Source organism: Cydia fagiglandana, chromosome 4 (genome assembly GCF_963556715.1).
Source record: "Cydia fagiglandana chromosome 4, ilCydFagi1.1, whole genome shotgun sequence".
NCBI classification, from domain to species: domain Eukaryota; kingdom Metazoa; phylum Arthropoda; class Insecta; order Lepidoptera; family Tortricidae; genus Cydia; species Cydia fagiglandana.
In genome coordinates this window covers 3305418-3331411 of record NC_085935.1, presented here as the reverse complement: position 1 = coordinate 3331411, position 25994 = coordinate 3305418, and the positions used below count along the sequence as shown (strand labels likewise).

General features: G+C 37.9%; 1 protein-coding gene and 3 non-coding genes across 4 annotated transcripts; all 4 read right to left on the bottom strand.

Moving 5' to 3' along the window:
- Positions 1–2394: 2394 nt before the first annotated feature.
- On the bottom strand, positions 2395–3844 carry LOC134663478 (Krueppel-like factor 10). Its single transcript, XM_063519849.1, has 2 exons — positions 3639–3844; positions 2395–3428 (listed from the first exon to the last, which is right to left on the bottom strand). Exons 1-2 carry the CDS (start codon positions 3705–3707, stop codon positions 2550–2552), a joined length of 948 nt encoding a protein of 315 aa, XP_063375919.1. The 5' UTR covers positions 3708–3844; the 3' UTR covers positions 2395–2549.
- Positions 3845–16725: 12881 nt separating this feature from the next.
- On the bottom strand, positions 16726–16839 carry LOC134664206 (U5 spliceosomal RNA). The gene has a single exon (XR_010098232.1). It is a non-coding gene; the product is annotated as a U5 spliceosomal RNA (small nuclear RNA).
- A 978-nt stretch (positions 16840–17817) lies between these two features.
- Positions 17818–17933, bottom strand: LOC134664205 (U5 spliceosomal RNA). The gene has a single exon (XR_010098231.1). It is a non-coding gene; the product is annotated as a U5 spliceosomal RNA (small nuclear RNA).
- A 2748-nt stretch (positions 17934–20681) lies between these two features.
- On the bottom strand, positions 20682–20799 carry LOC134664207 (U5 spliceosomal RNA). Its single transcript, XR_010098233.1, has one exon. It is a non-coding gene; the product is annotated as a U5 spliceosomal RNA (small nuclear RNA).
- Between the last annotated feature and the right edge of the window lie 5195 nt (positions 20800–25994).

Here is a 25994-nt window from a genome sequence, read left to right as displayed (position 1 = left end):
AGGTATACTTCATTTCGAAGGACGTAAAAAGAGTTCTTGCTGACGTCAGAGGGCCTACCGCGAAGCACGTTCGACGTGTTGCCTCCATGTCACACGTACATACGAATTTACAAGTGGAACAGAGAGGCAACACGTCGAACGAGGTTCGCGGTAGACCCTCAGACAGGCCTGTCACACCGCGGGCACGTCCATAACTTAGTAATCATAAGCATGGTCCATCAACAGTAGCAGCAACTGTTCACTATGTATGCATCAAAAATCATGAAACTAAAACAAAACAAACTTGCATCAGCTTCGTTTTTCGAAGGACGTAGGAGTGTTGTTTCTGACGTCAGACGGGCCTGTCACACTGCGGGCACGGCCGCGCCACGCCCGCCCCGCGTGCGCGCACGTCACAGTTCAAAAACGCTTTCACGCGAACAAGCGATGCTATCTAGTGGCGGAGCGTTTGTAGTCATGAGGATGCGAGTTCAATTGGTATGAAGGTTTTGAAAAATTATGTAATTTATGAAAATGCAGAGTCATCGTTCAAAAACTCTTTCGCGCGAGCTAGCGATGCTATCACCTATTGCCGGAGTGTTTGCAGTCAAGGTACGGGTACGATTGGTATGAAATAGTTTTGAAAATGTTAACCTAAGTTATAACGTTCATAGTTCAAAAACGATGTTATCAATATCACCTAGGGCTAGCGCAGAGTTTTGCGATATTTAGGCAAGTGGGTATCTACGGTTTGCAGGTAATTGTCAGGGAAAATCTTATATATTGTGGTATAAGACGTCAAAACGCTTTCAAGCGAGCCATGATGCTGAATTAGGAAATGAGTACGATTTGTCATATCATGAAAATTATTTTACAAGCGAGACGTAAACACAATGACTGCGTTTGACCCATAAATATATCCAATAGCTAAACCACTGAGTGAAAGAATGTTTCATTTAGTAGTAATCCATAGCGCTTAACTTACCCTTCTCTCAAATAGGTAGAACCTTAACCTTTCAACTAAATTAACCTTTACTGCCTTTTTTTGACCTTTTGTTTCATTTACGTGTAAGGCTTTAAATGTCATTTGGTTCGGGGTAGCATGAAGATTGCCCATTTCAAATTCATAAACACATCGATTTCCTGTAACTTTCTCGTAATAATTTAAGGTTCCCTAGATGTGTGAACAACTAAGCGTGACTAGAGGTCAAATTTAAAGTGATTGGTAAATTGTAATTGGTATAATTTGTGAACCGGGGTTTTTTTCTCATGTAACATTTGCTCTCTTTACGTCAGATGGCATTGCTTAAAGCGAGTAGGTATTGCCTTTTAAAGTACCTGGAAATTTTAATACCTTGTCGTTTTACAAAATGCATAAATTCTGGCTGCTGAGATATTGTAACATTTGTAACACTAGTGCGATATAGTTCTAAATATGTTAAATAATGATCCGTAACTTCTGAATATAATTAATACATATTTGGAATTTGTGTTTATAAGACAGTTTTTTATAGTTACGTGATTTTATTACTTGAAATTACATAATACTTTTTTTAGACTAATGGTAGGTTTAGGTTACCTAGGTTGAATTAGATTATAACTAATTCGACATAGTGATATGTAGAGTCATGTAAGTAATTATACCTATACGGTTAATGCTTTTTTTTGTTTTTTTTTTATGTAAGTAAGCAAACGAGCAGACGAGCCGCCTGATGGGAAGCGGTCATCGTCGCCCATGGACATAAGCAACACCACAGGAGCCACTTTGGTTGTATTTAATGCGTTTTTCGCGAGCCAAAGGTTAGATGGAATTTAAAATATCAGCGATAATACCGTCTGTTGTCTACTGCTATTAAAGAGGTAATAAAGAGTAAATCTAATACTTGTGTTTTATTGTATTGCAAATTTAATAACATTCTTTCAAACACCTAGCACCTAAGCCTCATTTCATAAGGTTCAAGGAAAATAACTAACACGCTAATTCAGCATGTATCCTCAACAGCAAAGGTATCTATGTAAAGGGTTAAAAAAAGCCTTATTGTTTCAAGAACAGAGTCGTAGCAAGAACGCTGCTTAGTTAGTTTTGCTGTCGTCGACAGTATATCGCAGAGATAAGCGACTTGCGTTATCAACGCGCGGTCTGCCGGAGTAGCCGACCTCAGTCCTGCCTCGGCGGCCCGGAGTACTTGCCTCCTTTAGTACTTCAAGAACTGGCTCTGAAGGCTTTAGAACTTCAAGAACTAGCCTTAAGAGGCAGTCTTACACATTAGGGTTTTTGACCGACGAATCTTAAGCGCTCTCTTAGCTAACCTTTCCTTGGTCAAAAACTCCAAGTTTACCAGGATTACAGTGTTTGGATATGCAGTGTTGTGAAGTGATTTAGTGTTGTGAAGTGAAGGAAACAAAGTTTTATGTAAAAAATCTTTCTTTTAATTATAGTCTTGAAGCTTTTCAGCTAGCATACATGAACTTAAAGCTAGAAACTACTTAAGTAGTCAGGACAGTCTTAATGAAGGACTACAACTAGGTAACGATCATGAGATCTGAATCACAGTAGTATTGCTGCAGTATTAGTGCGTCGGCATCGCCAGGGTCGGCGTGGGGAGCAGCCGCAGGACCGGCGCCGGCGGCGCCCGCTCCTTGGCGTGGCGTTTGACGTGCTTAGCCAAGTGGTCTGAACGCATGAAGCGGCGGTTGCACACTCGACAGACGAACTTCTTTTCACCCGTGTGCGTGCGTTTGTGTCTGGAGAGCTCGTCGGAGCGGGAGAAGCGGCGCTCGCACCCGGGCCAGGCGCATTTAAAAGGTCTTTCCCCCGTATGTGTTCGGGCGTGGGCTTTCAGATGGGAGGATTTGAAGTAGTTCTTCCCGCAGCCTTCGTAAGAACACTCGTATAGACGTCTTCGCGCGGCGGGTGCTGGAGCGACGAGCCACAGAGCTGTTGTAGGAAGGAGCGCGCCGGGGACGATGACGGCGGAGGTCGGGCGAGGCGCCAGAGGCACCCAGCCGGGGGTAGAAGCGGTTGGCGTCGCCGGAACTCGAGGCTCTTCAATCCTCGGTTGTTTAGGGCTTTCAGTAGGGGTAGGTACGCGCTCGACCGGCGGCGAAGGCGGAGCGGGCGGACTTTGCTGGCTCGCGATGTACTTCGCGTAAGAATAACTGTGTCCGCGGTTCATTTTGAATTTTAGGGTTTTTAATATGTTGACGTCTTGCGGCGGTGGGGGGAGGGGCTCGGGACTGCAGGTCCCGTCCTTGTGGGCACGCATTATCACTGAGGGTCTGTTGCACTCGGGCGGAGGGGTCAGCAGTAGGCGGGCGAGTTCGCAGCGGGAGCGCTTGCTGAACTCATCTTCCCCCTCGGAGTCCGACGGCTGAGGAGTCACCAGGCCCCCCAGGCCCGGAGACTCCCGGGCGCGTTTCACTGCAGCCTTCTTCAAAGGCAGCTCGACCTGTGGGACAAAGACAGACACATAAGTGAACGGTTGACTATATCACGCGCGCTCGGCGTGATCGCGCCGTGGCCGCACACTTTCGATTGCACAAACGGCACAACGAATTATTTTCGTAATAATTTCTGACACAGATTTTAGACAGACTTTTTTCAATTTTTTTTTGGCGAAAAAATATTTGTACATTTTTCAAAACATCGCGAAACTCACTTTGTTTTCCACTAAAGGAGGCGTTGACGGTGGCGAGAGAGGACCACAAACTTCAATAAAGGTAGACATGGCGTTCAGTTTATTATCATCCAAAGAGTTGAAACTTTCTTTTTTAATTCACAAAACTTGAATTTTCGTAGCGCGCTGCACAGTTTGGGAGCCGTGCGTTCAAGTCGGCGAGCGGCGTACGAATAAACCGCTTCGCGAGTGGCGGGTGGCCGAGGTGCGGTGTTGCGGGGGGCGGGGAGCTGTGGCTTGGCGAGTGTGGACCAATCAGGGGCGGGTGATCACGCAGCGGCTGCGTGGTGGCGCGTGGTGTTCACGTGAACGTCGAGTGACGAGCGTGACGTCACCGGGGGCGCGCCGGTGACGTAGCGGGCAAGGTCGCATGCACTAGAGCGCTGAGCGCTCAATGACGGCTGCAACGGACCACTATTTTGACAGTCAACGACCTCAAACGCATCCTTTCTATTGTTTAATAGGAATGTAGTTTGTAGTAGTAAGTAGTAGTTCTACGCGGAATTCGCAACGCGTTGTTACTGATGCACTATGTAGGTGTGTTGGAAAGTTCTAGGTAAATGTTTGAGCGTTGGAAATATTGCAGGTGGTTACTGATTACTGTAGAAATAAAGTTCAAATCTAATAATCATTTATGTTGTCATATTGTTTTATTTCTAGTGATTGTTGTAGTTCAGGATGACGCACTAGCTAACATAGAGTTAATTTAATAAAAGCTAATAGGTATTGGCTAACTTTGTTTTAAAGTGCACCACACAAGCTGTGAAAAATAGTTGTGATGTTGCCTATTGCGTTATATTTTAGTTTATTTATTGTAATTTGTATAACTAGTAGCGAAAATAATACTATAACCTCTGTGGAATGCACCGAACCTTCGCACTCTACATAACATAGAGCGACACATAATCGACGACAAACTCATTTCAAAATGAACTCTATTATCACTGCATACGGTTTAAAATTGGGTGTCATTTCCGAAGATTCACTTTTAGTAGTGCGTTTCATTGCGACAGACCGTTACATCACTGGGCCAATTAAAAAAGAACAGTTCCAAAAACTAGTTCATAGCAAATTGAACTTTAACTGCTCCGCTCAAAGCTTAAATCAAATCGGATTTTAATGTGACTTAATTCATTTTTAATCCAAAAATAGCATTGTATTGGTGAAAGTTTGTAATGTTTGAACTTAAAGGTATTATTATTTGTGTTGTTAATATTGGCCGAAAAATTAGGTTGTTTGTTTTAATACTGTAGCTTAATTTTGAACTGTTATGCATAGAATATAAAGTTGCTTTTTAGTTGTAATTGTTTGAGAAACAATTTTGCGGAAACAATTTGTTTTTTAGTCTTGTTTGCTACTCGAGTTCCTGGATGTTGAATAACAATTATTATGAGATCTTTGTACAGCGAACTCCAAAACTACATGGATACATTATGAATGGAGGTCATCCATAAAGTATCCTCTGATGACCTAGAGATCAACATTTCCTAAAAGTACCTACTGAATTTTTTTTACATAATCGTATGGGCACCTACTTGATAACCTTTCCAAAGGAATTCAGGAAACTAAAGTTTGATACTAGGAGACTACTAGCGCCATCTATTATTGCTTTTCATAACTAACTATGAGAACTTTTGATTAGGCATTAAAACCTTTTTTCATATCTCATGCTCTGAAAGTGGGTCGTTGTTGTTCTAAAAGGTGCGCAGAAAGTGACACGTTTATGCTCTAGTGCAGAAAAGTGGTGTATTCCTCTGCGTCCCCGTCCCACGAACAACTGGGTGGAAACAAAATGGAAAAATAGTGTCTTTATTTCCTCGCCTGGAACAATTGGTAATTGATTAATTTTACTAATCCCACGTAGATCCTTTTTTTATAAAAAAAATATGTAAGTGAATTGTTAAAAACAAATTATTCTTGATTTCTTTCGTTGCATTCTATTTACTCGATTTCATAAGGCGGGAACCAAAAGGAATACACCAAAAATATTTTTTTAAACCTTACAATTACGTAAATGAGCAAAGGCAGAATCTTATACAGCCACAGTTAAATGTTTGTACGATATTAAATTGATTTTTTAAGTTATTTAGCACTATATTCATGAAAATAAAATAAAATACAAGATAAAAATTACTTATATTATTTATTAAATTGTTATTTAATATTTAAAATACTTTTATTGTGTTATTACGTGGTGCGGCGCACCAAGGTCGCGGTGCGGTCCGGTAGTCTGTTGCGGCTTTTAGAACGAAAAAGTATAAAATTAAAAAGTAAGAGGCAATCCCGCTGATTTTCATACTATAATGAACAAATCATTTTAAAATTATTGCAGTTTGTTAAAACATATGTGTTTTCGTAAATATTGCAATCTAAATGATTTTCGCTAGGGGTTATTAATCTTCACACATGTAAAGTCTCCGATTGCAAGTAAGTCCTGAGGAAAATAAATCATGGCCGTAGATTTATTAGGTACTTCCATTACTGATTTTGCGAATTTGCCTTGTCTTGTTTGGTTTCCTCGCATTCGATATGAAAAGTAGAGTGTTTAACTCGGGTGAAAGGCACCATTTCTGTCTCGGACTATTGGCGCTCTCACTGCGTTCGAGCGCCAAACTACCTCGACAGAAATGGGTGCCTTTCAACCCTTGGTTAACAATCTACTATTCTCTACTTTCGATTACAATTACTAATGATCAATAATATTTATATGAGAATGTAAATCTGAAATTTTGATAACTTTCCTTTTCCGCTATGAGGATAGAAGCCTATGCGGAAATTGCGGAGTCGGTAGAAAACTAACTATATTATTAGGGTGGTAATTACGTTAAAGTACGTATATGGTATATATGGTAGTAAGCATATTATGGTGTGGGTATATATGTTTATAAACTTGCTCAGCAATGTATAATAATACATACATCTGGGTTTTCGGTGCGGGAATGATTTCGTGTATTTATAACTTTGTTTATTTTAAAATAATTACCAAACTATGAATTAAACGTAGGTAGTTAGGTTCAAATGTGCTTAGAAATGTTAAATTAGTATCGTTTTTTACAGTTTTTACCTGTTATTTGGCTAGTGTAAGACATTCCCGCACCGAAAACCCCGATGTACGATTATTAGGCAATTAAAAATACTAAATAGACAGTTATTTATAAGACTTGTCCTACAAAGTTTCGCTTGAAACGGGCGTTAACATTGACTCACTCAGGCGCATCGCAACAATACTAGTATACGGCGAGATCGTCATCCGTCGGTGTTTGACATCACTACGATGACCGACAATGTCACATCACTAGAGGTGGTCGTCCATCTTAGATTGGTTTTACGCGAGAGCGTCCTCGCATATTATTTTCAGATCTATACTCTCATATTGTGATTCCCTAATAAATCTTGTTAATAAGTGGTGCTCTGGTGTTTTTACTCTTACAGCTTCAGAAGTGCGATAGTGATTCCTCGCCTACTATGATATGATTTGTCGGAAAAGTCATTCCTTGTTTCATTGTTGTGAACGTTATCGTTATATAAAATAATTACTCTGATTGTAATGAGTAAACGCATCAACACCACTCATCAGTTAGGGATTAAAATATACAATGTCTTACCGTCTAAGACCTACAAGGATAAACTTACAAAACTAACCTAACTAAACGAACCTACTAAACTACTGCCGCCTATCTTTTCCTTGTGTTGTGTTTGTGTTTACTTTCAGATACCCATTGCAGTTATGTTGCAGTGTATGTGTTTACGTTGCATCATGACTGTCTAAAAAAAAACACATATGGACAGTGTAATACAGCTCCAAGATGATGATGAATGATGATGATGGAGATTACAATATTCACAGCAGAAGGTTACAAGACATAGACTGACAGTATGGTGTAATGTATAATAAAATAAATCCTTGGGATTACAAAGTAAGAATTAAAGTTGACTCAGGTAAGCAGTCGTTGATCCAACACCTAAGAATGCTCCGGGGCCAAAGTGGTAAATATTCACTGCCTCTCTTATATGTTGTGTTATTTTTGTGATTCATGTGCTTTCAGATACATAACATAATGTGATTATATACACCTGACACATTAACACAATGCTATAATCATTTTCTAAGATTTGTATCCCGGTGTGAGAAGTAAATTCAAGTAAAAGTCATACAAAACAATTTTGGTAATATAAATTTAGCCTTGATTGATACTATGTGTATGGTGATGTTATGCTTTCACAATTAACAATAAGCGCCACTTAATACTTTCCCTTTACAGTCAAATTAAAATAGATTCCAAGTTTTCAAAAACACAAACCGATAAGGAAAGTGAATTGTTGTTTCACATATGTGTGTGTGTGTGTGCTTATTGCAACTGAAATAATGCTTTGTTAGTATGTTTTTGAGTTGTGTAATTTCCAGAAATTTGACAGCAATGATTCTTGAAGTGAATTACCATACCGTTGAAGGCACTAGAGCGGTTATCAGCTCAGACCTCTATAATGAACCCGGACATGGATAATATTTCAAAGTTAGTTGGTTATGGATGCCAGTTATATTATGTTCAAGTAATTCATTATATGCAGAAAATGTTGATAAGTGACTAATCTCTGATGCCATGGAAAATGAGGTATTTATTTGAAAAAAAAATGATTGTTCATGTTTTACATGCATACTAATGGTTAGTATGTGTTACATGGACTGTGGGTTGGTAAAATGCGCTTTGTGAATAAGCAAAAGGAATTATTGGCATCTATTTTATAGCTGGTTAGTATTGTCTGTGACAGGTTTATTCGCTCCATGTTTCCGGAGCCTCCTCGGGCTGAATATTTAAAAAGATGTTCCATATCTCATATAACCTCATACATCCTTACAATTCATATTAAGTTGGAGACAAACTGATATATATTATAAGGTAGTATCTCAGTAGAAGTGTCAAAAAAATTAACAAGGATAATTTCTGTCTGTACATAATAAATATAGATTATGAATTTATGAATAAAAGGTCTATCCAACCATTGCATACAACATATAGTGTGTTGACATGTTGTGATTGTTGTTTTGTTCATGGGGATGTTGGTTTAAGTTGAAATTGCAAATATTTTTCACAAAATGTCATGTTATAAAATTAACCAAAGACATATATTTAAACAGACTTACCAAACTAATGAAATTTTATTGGCATGATATTGTCAAGTGTTTGAGTTATTGACAATGAAATCATTTGTGTTCTAACAGTATTTTTCAGATGCATTTCCTTATAACAAAACTTGATTGCTGGTGAAGTTTGACCATAATTGTTTTGTTCATATGGGGATGTTGGTTTAAGTTGGAATTGCAAATATTTTTCACAAAATGTCATGTTATAAAATTAACCAAAGACATATATTTAAACAGACTTACCAAACTAATGAAAATTTTATTGGCATGATATTGTCAAGTGTTTGAGTTATTGACAATGAAATCATTTGTGTTCTAACAGTATTTTTCAGATGCATTTCCTTATAACAAAACTTGATTGCTGGTGAAGTTTTGACCATAAGGTGTAATCATATACTTGCACTGATGAATTATGATTACAGGAGATTCCAATGTTTAAATCTTGTCAAAAAAAAAAATGGACATATTGTATTAGATATTAATTGCGCTGATTGGTAAAGCAGGTTGCTGCTAATGGTAAGCAAGGTGAATTCTTTCAGGAGTCAATATAGACTTTGACGGTCTACATGATGTACATGTCTTTTACATACACTACTACTCTACGGTCTACTGGACTCTAAACGTACCGGTCAGTTAAATGTTAAATGGATGAATATTAAACGAAGGTAAATAGCTTGGTTAAAGCTTTCTAAGTAACTATTTTAACCCGTTCACTGCTGCTGAACATTGACCGAAGGATATCATGTCATCATGAGTTACTGTTTGAAGTTATTAATGGTTTTCGTCTGAACTTGTAGTGTGTTATGGTACTGTTTGCATTATAAAACAGTACACTTATTGCTTCTGGGTTTCATAAATCAGGTTTTCAAAGGGTTTCAAAAAAAAAAAAAAAAACAATAATAATTATAATGTTTCTTGTTTTGCAAACTGCATAAACTGTGGTTTATTATGTTATGAACTCATTTACCTTTAAATGTGTGCTTGCATGGCATTTAACAAAATTATTTAGTTTTGTGCAGGTATAAGATGATGTGATGAGTTACCTACACATAAAATGCACATATACAGCTGAAGAAAATCAACCATGTGTCTTGGGATTGAAAGCTTTATGGTTTAAGCATATGTGCCATTGATTCAGCTGATTGATCATTATCAATATACACTTTCATGATGGTTGAAAATACAAATTTGTGAAACCTCGGTAAGGCGAACCTGGGTAACAGAGGAACCTCGATAACATGAACTTCTGTTCAGGCTCTACTGTAGTTCAACCGTGGTATAGTAAGAGTGTTGCCTTTATTTAGGGGCACGGAAGAGGCACGCCAAGTTGCACATGATCATTTACATTGGTTGCATAGTAGCAACTGCTTATTATCTTATATTTTCCATATTAACGCCAAATGCTGCTATTTCAGGTACCGTTTTCAGATTAAGAACTGACGACAAGTATATTCTCAGATTAAGAACTGAGATATAATTTTATTAGACACTCGGATTGAGAACTGAGTTATTATTTTATTTATATTACTTACTCTCGGATTAGGAACCGAGTTGTGACTTTGTTTTATTTCAGATTTAGAACTGGGTTACTGTTGTCATATTAATGTATTTTGTTAGCGGGTTTGCCGACTAATGAAGGCAAATGCTGTTATTTGAGGTACCGTTTACAGATTAAGAACTGAGATATAATTTTATTAGACACTCGGATTGAGAACTGAGTTATTATTTTATTTATATTACTTACTCTCGGATTAGGAACCGAGTTGTGACTTTGTTTTATTTCAGATTTAGAACTGGGTTACTGTTGTCATATTAATGTATTTTGTTAGCGGGTTTGCCGACTAATGAAGGCAAATGCTGTTATTTAGGTACCGTTTACAGATTAAGAACTGACTATATTTTCAGACTAAGACTGAGTTATACTTTTATTAAAAACTCGGATTGAGAACTGAGTTTTGATTTTATTTATATTACTTACTCTCGGATTAGGAACCGAGTTGTGATTTTGTTTTATCCCAGATTTAGAACTGGGTTACTGTTATCATACTAATGTGTTTTGTTAACGGGTTTGCCGACTAAACCTAGAAAATAAACACATTGTGCTTGATTAAATATTGTAGTAACCATGGTAATGCTTGCGGTATGTTATTTATGCCACCCCACTGTTAGCCATTTTACTCTAAAGGCTGGTTCATAATTCTACCGGTTGCTTCAATGTCTGCTATAGAGCTTTAATTATTGTGTGCTCTTTAAGAAGTGCTATTACTTTTGTCTTGGCAAGGGATGCTATCCTCAAGAGGCTAGTTCCTGGCGCCGGTAATCGCAACAAAGGCTTAAAGGAGCGGTCTGTTGCTTGTCACTATCCTTAAGAGGCTAGTTTGTTCCTGGTATCTGCAGTACAGGCCTTAAGGGGCGGACCGCTGTATGTGATATAATACTATCCTTAAGAGGCTAGTTTGTTCCTGGTATCTGCAGTGCAGGCCTTAAGGGGCGGACCGCTGTATGTGATATAATACTATCCTTAAGAGGCTAGTTTTTTCCTGGTATCTGCAGTGCAGGCCCTAAGGGGCGGACCACTGTATGTGATATAATACTACCCTTAAGGGGTTAGTTTGTTCCTGGTATCTGCAGTGCAGGCCTAAAGGGGCGGACCACTGTATGTGATATAATACTATCCTTAAGAGGCTAGTTTGTTCCTGGTATCTGCAGTGCAGGCCTTAAGGGGCGGACCGCTGTATGTGATATAATACTACCCTTAAGGGGTTAGTTTGTTCCTGGTATCTGCAGTGCAGGCCTAAAGGGGCGGACCACTGTATGTGATATAATACTATCCTTAAGAGGCTAGTTTGTTCCTGGTATCTGCAGTGCAGGCCTTAAGGGGCGGACCGCTGTATGTGATATAATACTATCCTTAAGAGGCGGTCCATTGTATGTGATATGAGATTATCCTTAAGAGGACCATTATTTCTACTACCGATAACTGTTTTATCTATATCGTACTATTTGTTGTTGACCTTGAGAGGTTGGCTTGAGACTTTGTTTACAAAAGGATATTTAAATGACCTTAAGACTGATGATCTCAAGGTTACCTTGAAAGGGTTGCTTGCACTAATACCTTCTAGAGATCGCTGGCGCAGTTCCGGATCCAGTAGACGTTGAGGTAGTGCCAGTTCAAGATGCCCAGTAGAACGAGTGCGTGCAATGGGCTCCGTGACAGCCTTATCGTGAAGGGCTGACTTCTACGGTCGTTGCCTCTACAATGGCAGTGATATTCTAGCCTGCATGTGGTATTTTAACACGGTAATGTTTTCTTTTTGTCCAATAATCAAATCTGTGGTTATATGCCATTAGTCACGATGCTAGAAAGCGGTGACATGAAGTACCTACTTGATTACGTCGCCATTAAGGGTGATTATGTAATTTATTAACAATGTTGCTAAAGAGTGCTCATGAGTTCTGTCCAATCATAACTGCATCTTTCTCATGTATTTACAGAAGTAGACCTTTTGACTGTGATGGTTATTACGGTATAATTTTCCCAAGTAGCACAGATTTGCTGTATAGCAGCCGCATAATGAAGTAAGAATACGCTTGAAGCTGGAATAAAAAAGCTGCATAAGAGCTGTATAAGCGTCTTTTCAGCTTTTATTACTCTTAAATGGGCACAAATTAGGCAGCCTTAAGTTCACATAGCTACTTAAGAGCGCTGTAGCAGCAATTTAACGGAATTATAAGTGGCAACAGGAGTTATAAGAGGTGTATATTGACTGGGTAAGAGACCACCAGTTACCCTTTATTCAGCTAATATGTCACATGTGCACCCTAATACCGGGAAAGATTGACGTTGGGCTGAATAAAAGATAATTAATAACATACTTTTACACCTCTGCCTTAAAAAGCAGCTATTATTTAGTATAGTCTCACTGACGATGAACGCAGAGGTGAACATATTTATATTGAAGTAAAAACGTTAAGCGCAACGACGCCATAAGTCATTTTGTTAAAGTGTTTAGTTGAATGTTAGTACATGATCTTTTATATATTTACGCGAGAAAGATGTTTGGGAATGCAAGTTTATTGACATTATATATATGCATTATCTAAGAAAATTTCAGTGCGCCACGAAAATAATCAGTATTTATTTAATTTAATGATATAAATAAGCTATGTGTAAAAACTATTTCAGTGGTTTGGGCAGAATTATGAGATAAAAAGTTAATAATACGTTATAGGAAGTACTAAACTAATGATTTAGGTTAAGAACTCATGCACAAAACCTTTTTGTTACCCTTAAAAGTTGGAAAAGTAATTTCAATTTTGTAGGTTATCTACAATAAAATGGCGATCAATGTTAAAAAGCAACGTGAACCATTAAAATTCTAATATGCAGCATAAGACTGTTATATATCTGATAAAGATACTTAAGTGAACCACTATAAAGTCCAAGTCGTTATTTCGATACACTAGTGAACCTCTAAACAGTTATAAGGCATCTTGTGAACGTTTAAACAGCCGCTATGCAGACAGTCTCAATGGTAGTATAATAGGCTGCTTAGCGGTAAACATGTTCAGCGCTAAGCCGTATTATGCGCCACATGTGTTCGATTATACTTCTATTGGTTTCATAATAGTTCACTCGTTCTCCCTTATAATAAGTCAGTGAAATAAAAGCTGCTTAGCGGTAAACATGTTCAGCTATAAGCTGTATTATGCGCCACATGTGTTCCATTTATACGTCTATTGGCTTCATATTAGTTCACTCGTGCTCCCTTAAAGGTCAGCGTAATAAAAGCTGCTTAGCGGTAAACATGTTCAGCGATAAGCTGTATTATGCGCCCCATGTGTTCCATTATACGTCTATTGGCTTCATAATAGTTCATTCGTGCTTCCTTAAAAAGTCAGAATAATAAAAGCTGCTTAGCAGTAAACATGTTCAGCTATAAGCTGTATTATGCGCCACGTATGTTCCATTATACGTCTATTGGCTTCATAATAGTTCACTCGTACTCCCTTAAAAGTCAGCGTAATAAAAGCTGCTTAGCGGTAAACATGTTATGCGACAAGCTGTATTATGTGCCACATGTGTTCCATTATACGTCTATTAGCTTCATAATAGTTCACTTGTGCTCCCTTAATAAGTCAACGTAATAAAAGTCCACAATTACCTCCTTATACAGCACATGGCGTAATTTTATCCACTAAACAGACCTTATAACGGTTAAAGCATTTGATAACCCTTAAAGCTGTATAAAGTCGTAGCAAATATACCTTTATATCACTCTTTGCGTATTAATGGTAGTTTTCAGAGCCGTAATGCAGCGTTTAATCAGCCCTAAGCTATATAAATATCACTGAGATCTATTATACAGCTGTAGGACCACGAGTGTGCTCTTATAAGAGTCTTAATACGCACAGAGCGTTAAATAGAACTAAAAGTGAGTAGTTATAGAGCTATCTGTGCTACTTGGGTTATGGCTATCAAGCCGGACCTGTGAACAAAGGGTCTAACTGTGCCATTTGCGCATTAATATATCGTCGAAACCTTATCATGATTATTTTGAACAACATTGTGGTATGCTAATGTCAAAGCCTGTCGATGGCGCTAGGGTGAATTATAACGCCTTGTTATATTAAGGAACTGAGGCTTTTCACATGTATGTTATAGAGTTTCGTGAATAAGAGTTTGTACTGTTTACATGTGCTGTATTGGAGGGCACCTATGCACAAGCATGAGACGTGTCCCACGTTAGCCTCCCACCAGTTGAGGAGCCAACTCAACGGAGGAGCCAACTACCGCCACCTGGTGAAGGCCCAGCTTGCTGCGACTGCGTTGGCTGCGGTAGTCTTCAGTGGCGGCCTTGATAACGGTGACCTGACGGGACGTAGGTCGGGTCAGAAGATGGCCGAGCTATACGGCGAGATCGTCATCCGTCGGTGTTTGACATCACTACGATGACCGACAATGTCACATCACTAGAGGTGGTCGTCCATCTTAGATTGGTTTTACGCGAGAGCGTCCTCGCATATTATTTTCAGATCTATACTCTCATATTGTGATTCCCTAATAAATCTTGTTAATAAGTGGTGCTCTGGTGTTTTTACTCTTACACTAGTTTATACTCAGCATACAAAACGACGTAAGCGCCGGTAAGTTTGTATACAAAAAATGCTTTTTAAAATAAGTACAGCAATAAATTTGCAGACGGATGCACGTAGGCTATTTATAGTGGCGCTTAGAGACAGGCAAATAATAGATTGTAAATTTCGAAATAAAATTGCATTTCTAGTTATCACCAAGTAGCTGTCCCATGTCTTAAAGCGAGGGCTCAGAGGGCTTGCTGTCTTACATCGAAATGTGTGCCTCAGAGAGAGAAATATCTCTATTTGGAAACGTATTAATTCCACACATTAAACATATTAATATCTTTATTTGGCGCGTTGTTTCATCCGTTTTTATTGATCTTGACTGGATTCGTTTCTAACAAAATCATATCATCACAATCATCATGTCAGCCCTTTATCGCCCCCTGCTGAGCATAGGCCTCTCTTCTAGTACGCCACTTGTCCCTGTCCTGAGCTAATCTCATCTAGAAGTGACCCGCAAATCGGTACTATTACTTACAAAATTTAAGATGGTAAGAACTCATCAATGTTCACCTACATCATCATCATCATCATTCTCTTACCCTTGTCCCATTCACTTGGGGTCGGCGCAGCATGTCTTTCTCTTCCACACCTCTCTGTCGCCCGTCATTTCATCATTCACTTGCGTTCGCTTCATATCATCTCTCACACGCTCCATCCACCTTTTACTCGGTTTTCTTTAATGTGCACCTACAACGATTATTAACAAAACTTTATACAACCATTCTTTAATTTTTATTCGTCTCTAGTTTCTCCGTAAAATTTGCATGATTTCTCATGCAGTTTAGTTATACTAGACTTTGTTACGAGGAGTTTCGGTCGAATACGGGTGCCTATTTAACTACTAAGGCCTACTTGCACCATTCCACTAGTCCGGGGTTAACCGATTAAACATGGAGTTACCATGGTTACCAGTACAATTTGACACTGGGTTAACGGTTTAACCGCATAACCCCGGGTTAGTCGGATGGTGCAAGTGGGCCTAAGACTTCAACGGTCTTAGTGTTAAAGACGTTACGTGTGACTAACCTCGAATGGGTGTGGTGGGCCGGGCCTAGGTCCAAGTCTGGTCATTGCTTAACCTCCTAAGTCCCTGCGTACAATTTTTTGTACATATTCTGGGTCTCATGAGGTAGTCTTGTTTTTTGTCACCAAAAAATGTGACTGAGTGGAACTTTGGGTATGGGGTGAAATCTAGTTTTTATTTTTTCTTAAGATAATTATAAGTAATCTACAGCTAGAAATATATGCATCAACACGACTTTTTATTTACCTTATAAAAGACAAAAATAGAAACGTGACATAATTAGTGGTCAGAAAGTAGACAACGAAAATAATTAATAAAAAAACGTTTACCTTGTTATAGAAAATTGTGTACTTATATGTTTTAAATTTAATTAAAATTACCCATTTACCCTTTTCCAGAGAATAAAATTTCAAAAATTAAGCCGTTGACACTACATAGTCCTAGCCCTGAAAATTCTGTATGAGAATACAAAACGAAAACATGATGTAGAGAATAGATAGGCTGATCATTTTTACCTTATCGCTTATCTTATAGATTGCGCCCTATAAATGATTTTTAAAGAAAATTTGAATTAACTTAATTGTAATTTGTTTTCTACTTTGTTATCAAATTATTGAAACGGCACGTTATAGGAAACTTATTTATTAGAACAAACATTTTTAGGAATGCCATTTATTATGAGAAAAATCTAAATGATTATTATATTTCACTTGAAATATCTATAATTTTTAACTATATCTTTTAAAGTTTAATTAGCTCCGCTTGCGCAGAGCCGCAAAAAATTGAGTTACTCATTTGAGTGTTCCCCTCCACGGAAATCTTTAGTAAAAGGCGAAAGATTTATTCGTTTTGAAGGGAAACCAGAGTGACGATACAAAGCTGTGCGTCGGACCCAACCAAACCGAGAAAAATCTTAACAGCGCGAACTAACTTCGCGGAGCGCTACGTGATGGCGCCATCTATCGGAGTAAAGCGGAACTAACAACAAAAATTCTTTTGTTATACTTATGTGGTACTTTACATGGAATTTAAAAAATTAAATTATCATGATAATAAATGTTTCAAAAATGAAATGCAGAGTAACTAATAAAAAAAACTTGTTATATACATATGTAAGTGCTAGTGTCACTTGCGCTGTAAATTACTAGTAAAAAAAACTTATCAAGAGTTATGCCAAAATTAAGTCGTTTAGTCTGTGATTAATAATTTTTTTTTATAGTTTTGGGTTATTTTATTTGTACATAAGTACTTCATTATATAAAATTATGACATTTTTTTCCTTTTTGTGACACCTTTTGCAAAAACACAGTTACATTTTGTATGATATGGCCACTAGACTCGCGTTCAGGGTTGCCAACTCCAATTTTTTTTCACCCCTAGAGCTCAACTTAAAACCCCTAAAACTGTACTATTATTTTGGAAAACCCACTAAATAAAAAATAAAAGAAATTATCTATACGTTTAATTAATTCTTTATTTATACATTTTCCAGAATGTAGTACATTGTTATGATTTTCAAACGGTTCGACATTTTTGTGATCATACATATGTACATATGAACGTTATAGATGGTCAAGCAAATCTTCTCAGTAGAAAAAGGCGCAAAATTAAAATTTTCTATGAGACGATATCCCTTCGCGCCTACATTTTTAAAATTTTCCGCCTTTTTCTACCCTAAAAAAACCACTAAAAATATTAAGCCCCTAAAAAAACCCCTAGCTGGTTTATTTCCCCCTAAATTTAGTGGTAAAACCACTAAGTTGGCATCCCTGCTCGCGTTTTGAAATTCTCTTGTTTCTAAGGTTCTTCAACCTCATGATTATTTGTATGATTTAAAGTTAAAATTAGCTCCGCTTGCGCAGAGCCGCAAAAAATTGAGTTAGACTCATTTGAGTGTTCCCCTCCACGGAAATCTTTAGTAAAAGGCGAAAGATTTATTCGTTTTGAAGGGAAACCAGAGTAACGGTGCTAAGCTGAGCGTCGGACCCAACCAAACCGGGAAAAATCTTAACAGCGCGAACTAACTTCGCGGAGCGCTACGTGTTGGCGCCATCTATGGAGTACGTGTAAGAACTAATAACACAGAGTTGACTTCTTGAGTACATAGTTTGTACTAGCATAAAGTAACTCGTTTTCTATCCAAGTAAATTCAAAAAGCTGTAACATAAATCTAATAAAACTCATTATCAACATCGCAACTTTGCAACAAAAAAAAGAAATATTTTTTTTATACAAGATAAGATTACATTTTAATGAATTCTTTACCAATGTTACTATTTATATACAATTTTGAAGTAGACGTGCAATAAATAAAATAAAGTACTAAATAAAAAACAATAAAAATAAAGTGTTAAATACTAAATCACAAAAATTTCGTCTAACTAACGCCATCTTTTGCTAAATGTTCGTAGCTCGATGTGGCGCTAAGGGCGATGTCGGGCGCTCCAAGCATGCGACAACGTCGCTTCAGTATCTTAGTAAGTAGTTCGATTATTTTTATACAGATGGGGCGACCAGCAGCGATTGAAATACATTTAAGATAAGACTTACGCCTTCGCATATGACTTTACTTATATGTCTTATGGTATCGATGGCATAATATTTTGATGGCACGTGTGTATGTATTTCCTGTAAAATTTAATGTGAGCAGAAAATTAACAAACTAAAAAAAAGCTAGCCAAGTTAAGAATTTTATGTTCTCCCCTTTTCTTGGTAGTGTATCTTACAAGCTATTTACATAATTTTACACCTTCTCCTTTTTATTATTATTTTTAAGAACATATTTTAGCTCTATCAAGGCTTTAAACCACTATTTATTTTTTTCATTTTCCGAAAAAAATGGTTTAATGTCTGTTTATTAACTTAGTTATTAAAAAAAATGAAAATGAAATGAAAAAATATTTATTATTGCACATATAAAATGGGTTAAACAGTGGGTACTTACATGAAGTTGAGGTTACATGCATACAGCGATGCTTTTATAGAAATCAGAATGGACAGGGGTCCCCAAACTAGGCATAGCCTGTATCTTGGGCAACCAGTTAATGAATTAAAAACTAAGGAATTATGCCTAAACATAAGTACTAATATTTAACCTTATCTAGGGGTTTTTAAGTTAGTCAGTCCGTCAGTCAAGTCCCTTAATACTAAGTGGAGAGATACAAAAGGTATCTTGTAACATATGTGTTTTATTACTAAACAACTATCTGTTTTATATGTATTAAGTGCCCAACTAAGCCAATTATCGGTAATATAATATCAGTATCTCATCTCAAATCAAATGTAGGTAAACGCAAACACTACAGGGTGATTTCGGGGTAATGGAGCAAGTAGGGAATGCAATCTCGGACCAAGATTGGCGATTCGAGATCTCGCACGAAAAATCTGAATAGAGATAGGGTGTTTCGAGATATCGGCGGTCACACTTCCGAGATCGAGATTAATCTCGACGAGATCGAGATTTGACAAAGTAATTAAAAAGGTGTTATATTTAGTAAATATTTCTAAGAATTCCGTATATACCACTTATTTAGAGTACGGCTTGTTTTGAAGATAAAAAAAAAACAAATTAATGTACATCAATTAAAAAAACTATTTTCATTTAAACAAAATATATAAATGTAGGTCGAATTAGCATGTAATGTAATTATGAAAAAGTGGTAATAATTATTTTTAATTACTTATACAAAATTGTAAGCAGAGTAACATGTTCTGTTGATATTTTTGACAAGCACTCAGCAACTTAATAAAAAAGGTAGGGTAGGTAAGCGAGCAAAATTCATAAATAATTGTGACTGGGTACGTTAAGTTCGTCCGATTTTTGCGCACAGAGTGCGTCACAGTGCTTTTATCGTCAGCTAAAGCCGGCACAATTTAATAGCACTGCCTGAACAACATGAATCTAAGGTCAAAAAGATTACTCAAAACAAAGTAGGTAGGTAATTCACACGGATTAATCTTTCAATCTCGTTCGAGATCTCGAAAATATTAATCGCGATCTCGACCGAGATTACTAAAATTTCCTGTCAGCAAGATTGAATCTTGAAAATTCTTGCGAGATCTCGAAGTTGCGAGATCGTGATTGCATATCCTAAGAGCAAGAGAGCAAGACATCATACAGAGATCAAAGCTAATGAATTGATGTTATTAATTATTGAATTATCACCAATAAAGATGATTATTTCTCAGATGACAAATAGAAAAAAACATTTTTGCATGCAATTTGGTCACCCTACTCAATGTGACGTTACATCCCTACTTTACGTGTAGGAGAGGTACCCTCAAAATTTTTGTAGATTTTATTTTGCCTCTTTGTCGGCATAATTGACTTATATATCCATGCCAAATTGCAGCTTTCTAGCTCTAACGATCACCGAATAAAGCCGCGGACAGACAGACGGACTATAAGGGTTTCTAGTTGACTACGGAACCCTAAAAATGTATATGTACTAAGATTTTTTTAATAAAAGAGCCATTCTGTCGGAAAACTTTTTTTTGTTTTACGCATGCTGAGAAATATTTGCTTTTAGATAAAATATCAAACATGAGTGTAATATACGTTTAATCGGAAATATAGTATTTAAGCGTACTATATATTTTTCCAAAAGTTTATAGTACAGAGCCAAAATATAGTACAATACTATATAATATAGTACGGTTGGCAACCCTACTCACATAGTACCTAAATTTAAGGTTACCTATTTTATTATTGAGTCCCATTAGGTGTGGAACCGTAACAAATTGAGTTAGGCTCATTTGAGTGTTCCCCTCCACGGAAATCTTTAGTAAAAGGCGAAAGATTTATTCGTTTTGAAGAGAAACCAGAGTGACGATGCAATGCTTAGCGCCGGATCCAAGCAAATTTCAAAAAATCTTAACAGCGCGATCTAACTTCGCGAAGCGCCTCGTGATGGCGCCATCTGTGGCATTAGAAGCGAATAAATCTCTACTAGATCTCAACAAGTTACGATATGGATGATTTAAAGATATTTGTAAGATAGATATGTCAAATTTGACGTTTCCGCGATTCTGGAGGTCCTCTTGAACGATTTCGACAAGTTATGACTTAGATATCCAAGTCACATCTAGTCGATATCTAATGTAAATCTAGTTGATCTCTATATCGTCTCTAGATCTTGTGATTATCTCGTTTCCCGAATACGCGTGTAAGTCACCTGCAATAATTTACGCGCTGAATAATTGAATTTATAGGTCATACTCAGCAGCTTTTACTATGGGCTAGCGAGCAACCCCGAAGTCGAAAAAAAAATCCTCTCCAATAGAAAATGTGAAGGTCAGACAGCCAAAATGTATGAAACAGCCAATCCGGGGATATTAGCAGTGGTGTAAAGATAATTTTCCCGGATTCATAAGTTCAAAAGAGTGGCCACCCTACTCGCCTGGGGGCCGATTTTTGAATTTCAACCACTCGATTTCGTGTATTTCGTTAAATAATATCTCCAATACTAGGCACTTAAATTCTACTAATAGTCGAATTGAAATCGAGATGGTTAATACCACTAGATTCCAAATTTCGATCGCTCGTATTTCAAAAATTAGCATTTCGCCGTTTTCCACCGACTTTCGAGTGACGAAATCGACCGATCGAAATTCAAAAATCGGCCCCCTGATCTAAATCCAATGGGTTGTTACTCGCTTAGTTTTTATTAATAATAAATAAAAACTTTTTTTGGTCCAAGCGAGATACATAATATACCAGGGCTAATATGGGGCTAATAATAAATTCTATTTTTTAGATAATTGACAATTATCTCCATACAAATATAGGGATGTGTAGCGTCACCGTGACGCCGTCACCGTGGCTGTTTAATCTGTTAATGGACAGTAACTACCTACCTAGTTTGCATGAATTGAGAAATGATGAATGTGAAAATATCGGGTGGCGTAGTTTATGGATGACACCTCATGGTAGCCCAACTCTTCTCTCCGTAGAGGGTGCTACGCGTGGCTACGGCGTAGCACACGCCACATGACTTACGGCCCGATTCGAACTTTATCTGCCGTATTCGAACAATGAGATACGACAAATACTAGATATTGAAACGATATGGATTAGATATGTCAGTGTTAAAAGTGACGTTTTTGTTTGAAAAAACGTCACATTGATTAAGTCAAGTCGTCACAGTGTCAGATTGATTAAGGTACAGTCACCTGCAATAATATGTTACTGTTCTTAGGCTGCAAAAATATGTGACACGCTCTTATGGCTCTACAAATAAGATCGTGTCAGAAATTTTGGCGGCCTTCGTTGTGTAACATCATATTATTGCAGGTGACTGTACTAAATGGTACAGAAATTAAATTCTATGACTGTACTTAACTACATACATTATTAGGGCTCATTAATGTTGCTCATTAATTGACTTGAGAAAGTCGATTATTTCAAGGACCTTAAACACGAATCCATCAAAATTGGGTCAGTAATTTTGAAGCTACGATGGAATACATAATGATATGTAACTTCCAAAATCATACCGTTTCCGTTTGTTGATTTTGTTGTGGTACAGTCAACTGTAAAAATATGGGAGCACAAATCTTGTCAAAAATATGTCGCATAGCTCTTATGATGTCAGTGAATTAAGAACTATGTGACATATTTTTTAATAAGTTGGCTACACCCATATTTTTACAGTTGACTATACTCTAATAAAAATACAGCTTGTATTCCTAATCTAAAGGTATTTAGATTAGGCTTTAATGAACACACTTTCATACGTTTTATAAATATGTAAGACTGTTATTTTTTCCTTAAATAATAACTCAGCAAGCAATGTATCAAATAGATAGGTAGCGTTCGACTGAGACCAGTATCATAACATATCATGGACTTTTTAACGAACTTCTTCTTCCTCGATTCCTCATGACTGAGGGTCGCGACCACATGAGGTCGTTATTTTGTGCACCAAGGCTCTCCATTCTGCACGATTTTCCGCTTTCCTAATAATAGGCGCCTGTGTAGCTCCCTGGCAAGCCTTCTTTACAGTGTCCACCCAGCGGGTTGGTGGATGTCCACTACCCCGTCTTCCCTCCACCATGCCAACCATAATGCGTTTTTCAAAGTTGTCCGGCTCCCGTCTGGCCACGTGTCCAAAGTAATTAAGGATCCGCTGGAGGCAAATGGCTGATAAACGGCACTGGATTTTCAATTCCGTCAGGATTGACGCATTAGTGCGGCGCGCCGTCCAAGGAATACCCAACATCTTGCGCCAACACCACATCTCAAATGCGTAACGAACATCTTATTAAAAACAGGTGTCACAGACAGTCCCCTATGCCGTAGATGCATGGAGAAAGAAGAAACAGCCTCTCACGTGGTGTTGGAATGCAGCGGAGTGGCCCCATACAGGGCAAAACATCTCGGATCCCCGAGAGATCTCCCCGAGGTCCTACTCAACATCAAAGGTCTGGTGGGATTCCTCGAGGAGCTGGGCTGGCAGGACTAGCCCACCCCCTATCACGCAAAATAGACGCAGGACGTCGAGTTGCGGAAAATCGCCCGAACCAGGCGTGTCTCACTCCGCGATTTCGTCGCTTTGCTACAGCTAAGAGTACATCCGTTCCACCCCAATTTTGGGGTTTGCCATAAGCCGCGCGTGGCGCTGTCGCCACCATATCTGTCCTGATCGTAACAGACGCGTTTAGAGAGTGAGTCTTCTGTACCTCGTCGCATTTACCTACTGATGCGACAACTAGTGATCAGGATCTTCATCTTCCTCGCGTTATCCCGGCATTTTGCCACGGTACATGGGAGCCTGGGGTCCGCTTGACAACGAATCCCAAGAATTGACGTAGGCAGTAGTTTTTACGAAAGCGACTGCCATCTGCTAACCCAGAGGGGAAACTAGGCCTTATTGGGATTAATCCGGTTTCCTCACGATGGTTTTCTTCACCGAAACGCGACTGGTAAATATCAAATGATATTTCGTACATAAGTTCCGAAAAACTTACGAAACGAAGCGCTTTGCTTCTACTTTCCTTATGCGCACTGCCAAGGAATGGAATTCCTTGCCGGCGTCTATATTTCCGTGTTCTTATAACCCGGCAACCTTCAAATCAAGAGTGAACAGGCACCTTCTGGGCGAGCTCGCTCTATCGTAGGCCACGTCTACGCCTCGGCTAGTCTGTGGCGATGAATAAGCCCATTCATAATAAAAAAAAAATAAAAAAAACTCATTGGTAGGTACGGGCCGGGGTTCGAACCCGCGAGCGCCGGATTGCAAGTCGTACGCTCTTGTCGCTAGGCCACCAGCGCTTCCTCACAGTAATCACGATGTACGAAAATACATTGCATATGCATATCAACCACAGCTATGCCCCTTCGTTTTATTTTATTCGAATTTGTAATTACAGGCAATAATTATATAATTTTTAATTAATTTTCATTAGAGCGGTGGCCGAGTGGATAATTGGATATGACGTCCGACTTTCAATCTAGCGGTCACGGGTCGAAATCCTTGCTCGTACCAATGAGTTTTTCGGAACTTATGTACGAAATATCATTTGATATTTACCACTAGCTTTTCGGTGAAGGAAAACATCGTGATGTACCTATGCATGTTTCCGCATACATCTGCGAAGAAATTCAAAGGTGTATGTGAAGTCCCCAATCTGCATTGGGCTAGCGTGGGGACTATAGCCTAAGCCATCTCGCTCATGAGAGGAGGACAATGCCCAGTAGTGGGACGTATATAGGCATAGGCTGAATTATTATTTTTCACCTCAGCAGCTCGAACAAGAGTACTTTGCTTCTTAAAAACAGTGAGCAAAATGAGTGAGCAAAATCGCATTAAATCGCATGTCAATAACAAACTTTGATCTCTTGTTGTACAAATAACAAACTTTGATCTCTTGTTGTACAAATAACTAATATTTTAATTATAAGAAGAGTCAGGAGCTTTTAAAAAAATGTTTGGTATTTGTTTTTCTATCCTAATTCTTAATAATAATCAAAAAGTCGCAAAAAATCAAAAGTAGGGGCATAGCTGCGGTTAATATACACCATATGTAAAATTATTTTCCATGATGTCAGTATTGTCAATTCAATATCCAGAGAGGAAAATGAGCTCCGTTTGTATGGAGAAGCGGTCGTCCCCTTTCCATTTAATACATTAAATAATAGGTACCCAGCAAACATTTTAAGTATTTTTTCCTAGACTCGAAGAAGATTTTACCAATTTAAGTAAAAATTACGTCCTAAGTCACCAATTATTTTACGTATTGTACACTTTTACTTCCAAGTCAAAATATAGGGACAATAAAACGTAAATTTCACTTCATAAATACACCATGAAGTCAGGGACTTAGGGGTTGAAAATAAGGCGAAATATTAGGTAAAATTAACCTTAAACCCTGACCAATAGGTCAAATCTACTAATAGGGTATTTTAGGTGTATTTGCGACGTAATTATTACTTATACGGGGACTATGAAGTCACGGACTTAATGGTTGAAAATAAGTCGAATTACTAGGTAAAATTAACTTCGTACCCTGACCAATAGGTAAAATTTACTAATAAGGCATTTTAGGTGTATATGCGACGTAATTATTTCTTATACGGAGACCATGAAGTCAGGGACTTAATGGTTGAAAATCAGTCGAAATATTAGGTAAATTTAACTTCGAACCCTGACCAATAGGTCAAATGTACTAATAAGGCATTTTAGGTGTATATGTGACGTAATTATTTATTATACGGGGACCATGAAGTCAGGGACTTAGTGGTTGAAAATAAGTCGAAATATTAGGTAAAATTAACTGCAAATTCTGACCAATAGGTCAAATGTACTAATAAGACATTTTAGGTGTATTTGCGACGTAATTATTTCTTATACGGAGACCTTTAGGTCGTCGATTTTATGTCGATTTAGCTACTAATTTTAGGTAAATATTACTTAAAATAGATACCAAATTGCGACCATATAGTTAAAATCACTTGTAAAGTACTATCAATACCATAAGGTTGTGTCGCCATTTTCTTTCATTATAACGAGATGCTAAATATGAA